This window comes from Crocodylus siamensis, chromosome 5 (assembly GCF_052110815.1).
Source record: "Crocodylus siamensis isolate JL-2025a chromosome 5, ASM5211081v1, whole genome shotgun sequence".
Classification (NCBI taxonomy): domain Eukaryota; kingdom Metazoa; phylum Chordata; order Crocodylia; family Crocodylidae; genus Crocodylus; species Crocodylus siamensis.
This window is the reverse complement of record NC_143399.1, coordinates 179,245,678-179,252,352: the sequence shown is the minus strand read 5'-3', so window position 1 is coordinate 179,252,352 and position 6,675 is coordinate 179,245,678. Positions and strand designations below refer to the sequence as shown.

Here is a 6,675-nt window from a genome sequence, read left to right as displayed (position 1 = left end):
AGTTCCTGGATCCCATTGCCAGACTGTCATCTGGAGTAAAAGAGAGGGTGTTTGGATTTAAACAGGAGTCGAGGACAACCAAACTACCTGGCAAAGCAATGACTTGTGAGCCCACCTTTTTTTCTGTAATGTCTTCTTAAAAGCTTTCTCGGAGTTTACGGTTTCTTTACTGTTTGGCTCCATAGCCTTAACCTTAAAGCAGGGGGAGGAGAGCCGCGGGGAGGGGGTGGGGGTGCCAGCAGCATATAAGTGCATCAGGAGGAATTTTTAAACGACCTTATTGTCTCTAGCTCTAGGAGGACTACGATGATTTCTTTTTAACACCAGCAGCTGTTTTCCCTCGAAACTTTGCTTTCAGCTATAGAATATAACATGATGTCTCTTGTGCGAGCGAGAAAGAAAAATGTACGCTGATAGATCCAGATGCAGAGCAAAAGAAGGCTAACTCTGTGGATGGTATTAGCTGTGACGAGGCATTGTTCACTGCTGCCTCTCGGTTACGTTTAAAGGCTGAAATATCACGAGATCCATTCAATGATCCTTTTCTAATTCAAGGGACAAAATGTAATTTGCTGTAGCTCTGATTTCTTGGATGGGAATACTATCCTTAGATTTCAAAGGGAAGAACTAGACATCGTGGTTTGTACACACATGGATTAAGTTGAAGAGCGGCGATTACATCTGTGCTGAGAGCAACAGTAGTCTAGGGCTGACTTTTCAAATCTCAACCTTCCGAGTTAGAGGCTCTCCTAAATAGACTTCCTTAATTTCCGGCTGCACTTCTTGAGATTCCCGGTTCTCTCCCGAATTCCTGCGGACCTAGGGGCTGGGGCATCTCGCCTGCTCATGCCAAACTGCTGAAAATATTTGAAAAAAGGGGGATGCTGTTTTTATTTATTTGAGCTCTACCTGATGGCGTAACAGGAACTCCATTCACCACGTTGCCAGTAGAGAGAGTGGGAAATCGCACTTTGGACTTCGAAGAAAATACATATTTTTTTAGACCTAGAAATATGAGCTGTTTTCTTAATCACACGGATGTGTCTAATTTTGGACAAGCGAGGAATTCCTGCTAGACACAAAAGTGCTTGTGCTATATCTAGTTTTCAGTTGAAAACTGATTAACGGCGGATAGTTAGTTCTATTTGCAACGTTTGACATGCAAACCGCAAACATCATTTTAATTTAACAAGGAAGAGGTTTGCTGCTGTTGCAACATTTTCGAAATCATTGCGCCTGACACTAAAATAATTGAACGTCACTAAGAAGAGGTTAAACCTTCATGCTGCTTCTTCAAATTGATTTTTAAAAGGCTTGGTATAAATGGAACATCAAAAGGCTGCAGAGGGGCTGCTCCACACCGACCGTGCACACTGCGGAGCAGGCGCATCCTAGCCCATTGCATATTGTGCGTGGTATGGCAGCACTTTTTTGTTATTACGTAAAGCCTCTGGAAGCACCTTGGACATTTTACATTCTCCTTTCTCTGCTGGAAGTAATCAGTACACAGGAATCCTGACGTGGACTCCGGGACCATAGGACATTCCAGTTTGTGCTCCAGCACGGTTAATTGTGAAAAGTGTATCCATTTCTGGCTTATCTATGCTTTGTTATAGGTCTGACGTGAGCCCACGTCCTCCTCCCCCTCCCCCAGTATTACAGGCAGATTTTCAGTTAAAAGTGTTACAGTATGACGGGGCTGGAACCCTCCATATGCAGGCAGCACCAAAATAAATACAAAAAAAATTAGCCATTGGCTGTAAAAAGACAATTAAGCAGAAGAGGAAAATCGAGAGAAACTCGAAAAACGTAAGTATTCCCTCTGGTTGTTAACAATCGAGCCTTTAAGTTTGGAGCCTCGGAAAGGGAAATACCAGGCTATTCTGCACATTTTCGCTAAGCTTCATTTTCCACGTAATGCGGAATAAAATTCCAGTTTCGAATGGTCACGTTACCAAAGAATTTTCCATCGCTACGATCATGCTGCTGTCTCTTAAATCCATGCCATGCACCAAAGAGCCACATTTGTCCAAAATATTCTAAATATAGACAAAATGATATAAAAAAGCATACAAATCCTTCACATGGAGCTAGCGATGAAGAAGCCTGAGAGGTCTGAGTGGATTTGAGCTCAGATTGTTTAATAGAAAGATTTATATACTAACTGTATTATTTACTTTGGGAGGGGAGGTGGCAGTATAAGGGTATGCTAATTAGTGGGAGATTTTTTTGGGGGAAGGGGTGGAATATCAATTTTTATTGCATCACCTGTCAGGAGTGTCCAATCAGCGTTGGCTTTAGGGGAATTAATTGATGAAGGTGTCTCCGGACGAGCTCACTTCACTCTGTCATTTTATTTGTAGCTAAAGCAGCGGCGGGAATAGCAGCTGCATTTCTTTTCTCTTCCTCCCTTCACATTCCATTATCATAGTTTCCAATGGAAAAGCAGGGAATGAAAGGGAACAGGTACTGATCTTCAGCAGCAACTTAGAGAAACACTTTGGCAAACCCGATTAAAAAAAATCAGAACTATCGATTGTAGTTTCACATGGGTTTTTTGTTTGATTTGCTTTGATTTTTTTTTTATTTAGTCTAAAGTTTGGTACGCCATTGACCAGGAATAACAGTCTTTGTTATTTTATTAGCAGGATGCCTTGAGACAAATACAGCATCTGGCTGAGGATTGTGTGTGTGTGGGTTTTTTTTTTCCTCCCTCCCTCTCTCTCTCTCTCTCTGCAAATGCCGGGAATAATTTAATTCGCGAAATGGGAGACTTGAAGTCGGGTTTTGAAGAGGTGGATGGCGTGAGGCTCGGCTACCTCATCATTAAAGGAAAGCAAATGTTTGCACTCTCTCAGGTCTTCACAGACCTGCTCAAAAACATCCCGAGAACCACCGTGCACAAGCGAATGGATCATTTAAAAGTCAAAAAGCATCACTGCGACCTGGAGGAGTTGAGGAAACTCAAAGCCATCAACTCCATCGCTTTCCACGCTGCCAAATGCACGCTGATTTCCAGGGAGGACGTCGAAGCCTTGTACACTTCCTGCAAGACCGAGCGGGTCCTCAAGACAAAACGGAGGAAAATCAGCCGGGCCCTGGCAGGCGGCGAGCTCCGCGCGGAGCGCCCGGCCGCCGGCCCCTACTGCAGCCTCTGGGAGGACAACAAACTTTGGCTGGGCTTGAAGGACCCGGCTCGGCCGCTGCCAATCAGGACGAGAGCGCTGCGGGCCGGGGACCCGGGCTTGCCGCCGGCCTCCGATCTACCTCACCTTTTTAGTAAATACACTGGCCGCAGCTTCGCGGCGGCGCCCGCCAAAGCCCCTCGGAACTATGAGCCGGCGCCGCTCGGGGGCAGCTACGGGCCCTTCCGCGCCGAGCCGCCCTGCTTTCGGAGCGCGCTGTGCGGCAAGCACCCGGCCGCCGCCTACTACCAGCCCGCGGCCGCCATTGCTCAGCCCCGGCTGGCGGTCACCGGCAGCCCCGTGGCCTTCGCGTACAGATGCAAGAGGAAGCGGGCGGGCGAGGCGGCGCGGAAGGACTGCGTGTTTGGCGCCGCCGGCAGCGCCCGCCGGCTCCTGCTGCTGCCCCGGCCCGCGCGGCCCCGCGGCGCCCACAGGCTCCCCCTCTTCGCCGGCTTCGGCCCCGCGCCGCCGCCCCAGCCCCAGCCCCAGCCCCCGCCGCCGCCGCCGCCGGGCGGCTTTCCCGAGAGCTGCAGCAGCGACTCCGAGTCCAGCTCGTACTCGGAGCACGCGGCCAACGACTCGGACTTCGGCTCCAGCCTCTCCAGCACCAGCAACTCCGTGTCCTCGGAGGAGGAGGACGAGGACGACGAGGAGGACGAGGGCAGCGGCGCCTCGGACTCCAGCGAGCTCAGCTCCGAGGAGGAGGAGGAGGAGGAGGAGGACACCAGCTCCGACTCCGACTCCAGCTCGGGCTCCAGCCAGGTCTCGGTGCAGAGCATCCGCTTCAGGCGCACCGCCTTCTGCAGCCCCCCCGGCCTGGCCCCGGCCAGCTTCTTGTACCACCTGGCCGCCGCCGCCGCCGCCCCGCGCCCGCCCGCCTGCGACGAGCCCGCCCGCCTGCCCGGCCTCGGCGCTGCCCCATGCGGGGTCAAGTCCGAGGCGCCGGAGGACTGGGGCCAGCAGAGCTGGGCGCCGTCGGCCGCTCCCCCGTGCTGCGCCGGCGGCCTGGGGCCTCGCTTCGCGGAGCTCCGGGATGCCCGGGCCTCCGCCATCGCCTTCCCGGCCAGCGCGGCCCGCGGCCCGGAGCCCGACGGCTGCTGCGGCTGCGGCTGCGGCTGCAGCACGAGGGGGGCCCCCTCACCTAGCCCAAAGACAAACAATGCATTTCCACAACAAAGAGCCCTCCGAGAGGCGCGGAGGTGCCTGCCCGCCGCTGCCCCGCACTGCGCAGACAACAATGGCCTGGCCGCGCGGCTCGGCACTCCCGAGGCTTCGCCCCCCGCAGCACACGCCGGCGCGGAGCCGCACGTCCCGCCTTGCCTCGCCTCGGCCCCAGCTTTGCCCCCTCCGCACACTGAGCCCGGGGCCGCTGCGGCTGCGGCTGCTGCTGCCGCGGGGGCAGCGGCGGCAGCAGCAGCCGGGGAGCTCGAGTGCCCTGAGCCGGGCAATAAGGCACTGCCGCTGCTGCACAACATCCGCATCAAGACCGAGGACAGCAGTGCCAGCGAAGAGTACGAACCTGACCTTACAGAGCATAAGCTAAAGTGTGAGTGCAATGATCCCAAGGATGAGTTTTACGGGGTGACTGAGAGTAATAACCAGGACGCTTTATTGCCAGCCAAGGACGAGCCTGCATGCACTGAGAAGGAAACCACTTCCTTAAGCCCGCTGCTGACTCAGAGTCAGGCCCTCTCATGCACTTTAGGGACTCCGAAACCTGAGGACGGGGAGTATAAATTTGGAGCCAGGGTGAGAAAGAATTACAGGACTTTGGTTTTGGGAAAGCGACCTGTGCTGCAGACTCCTCCAGTCAAACCAAATCTGAAATCCGCTAGAAGCCCACGTCCTACAGGTAAAATTGAGACACATGAAGGAACACTGGATGATTTTACAGTTACCAATAGACGCAAAAGGGTAGCCAGCAATGTAGCATCAGCAGTGAAAAGGCCGTTTAATTTCATGGCAAATTTTCCCTGTCCACCGTCACTAATTATTGGCACTGATGGGGATTTGTTGCCAGCTTATTCCTTAAACACCACTAAGGATTCCCAACCACCTCACAAGGCCCATCCTGTATGGAAATGGCAGTTGGGCGGTTCTGCAATACCTCTTCCACCCAGCCACAAATTCAGGAAATTTAATTAATAAAATGGTTTGAAAAATATTTTCTTGAACCACCTTTACCTTTCTTATGTTTTAAACTCTGCAGGATGGTTTGTACAAGCCCATTAATGCTTTACACACGTTTGGAGTCCTGTTTTATCACATTGTGACGACAGAAATCGGATTACTATTTTTGTTGCCATTACGACAGGCTTTTTTTTTCTTTCGTGTTTTTTGGAGGGGGGGGCGGTTACATTCCACAGAGTACTTCAGGCAAAAGACTCAAGTTAAACTCAGTTATTATGGTAGAGCTGGAACACTTTACTGTTTAAATGCTGATAATGCACCAGTACCTCAATTCAACTGCTACAAATAAATGTCAAAAGGTTGAATAATAAATATCAGAAAGAGCCATTAAATTTATGCACTAGATTTCGAAAATGGAAGTCTAACTGTTAATTCAGTTAAAGTTTGTTAAGTTACATGGTTGCACAGTAAGGGTTCACTATAATTCAATGTGGCAGGAGTCTCTACTTTTCGGGAGCTTTGTTTTCGGGTGTAGGGGTGTCTTTGATAAGAGCAGTTGCACTTACTAAATTTTCTCTGGTTTGGAGAGGTTCGGGTTCGAATACCACTCGAGCACTGGAAAAAGCTGCCTCATCTAAAACTAGTCAATAAATATGGAATTATATTTTGGTAAAGGGTGTCTTTTGCTTGAACAGCCACTCTTTGCAATTGGAAAGCCTTTTTGTTTCACCCAAAGGTCTTAAATAAGGTTACTGTTACCCACTAATGTCATATTTAAGTTGTAGTCTGAACATGCCCTTAGAAACTTGCAAAGCAACTCAAAGATTTGCCTGCATAGCAGTACAATTTATGGTCCAGCCCTTCACACTCGACGGAGGAAATAGCAAAGCAGTAAATACAGCACAGAAAGTGAAACGAGAGGCCGTGAGCTGGAAGAAATACACAAAACGAGAATGCCACGGTATTCATAGCTTTTTGGCACCAAAACTCAGGCATTTGAAACATAGTCCACTTATCTGCATCGTTGGAAACTTGAGTTTTCCTCATATCATCCTATCTATGTAGCAGGAGCATTTCTACTGCACGTGACAATCAGAGGCAATGATCTATATTTGCACTTAATATCGAAATAGTTGAAGAGGCAGACTTCTAGAGTCTTGGCCTCAGTAAGACATGTTGGTATAATATGTTGTGATGATGGAAGCAGTAAATCAAAATTATGGACATTTGCACTGTTGAAAAGCATGCTTTAGCTTTATTTTTCAATTAAAAACACTGTTTAAAAATTCTGATTCCACACACTTTGACTTATTGTAGAGTTATCCCTGTTTTCCTCTTCACTTGTAAGTTCAGTGTTTCT

At 49.8% G+C, this 6,675-nt stretch overlaps 1 protein-coding gene across 2 annotated transcripts; it reads left to right on the top strand.

The window, feature by feature from the left end:
• Positions 1–288: 288 nt before the first annotated feature.
• On the top strand, positions 289–5,545 carry SKIDA1 (SKI/DACH domain containing 1). 2 transcript variants are annotated; one of them, XM_090047306.1, is made up of 2 exons: positions 289–1,809; positions 2,859–5,545. In XM_090047306.1, the coding sequence occupies exon 2, from the start codon at positions 2,910–2,912 to the stop codon at positions 5,328–5,330; it is 2,421 nt and encodes an 806-aa protein (XP_089903432.1). In that variant the 5' UTR covers positions 289–1,809; positions 2,859–2,909; the 3' UTR covers positions 5,331–5,545. The 2 variants fall into 2 exon arrangements, with proteins under 2 accessions (XP_089903432.1, XP_089903431.1); XM_090047305.1 differs by having other exon boundaries at positions 2,646–5,545.
• The last annotated feature ends 1,130 nt before the right edge of the window (positions 5,546–6,675 follow it).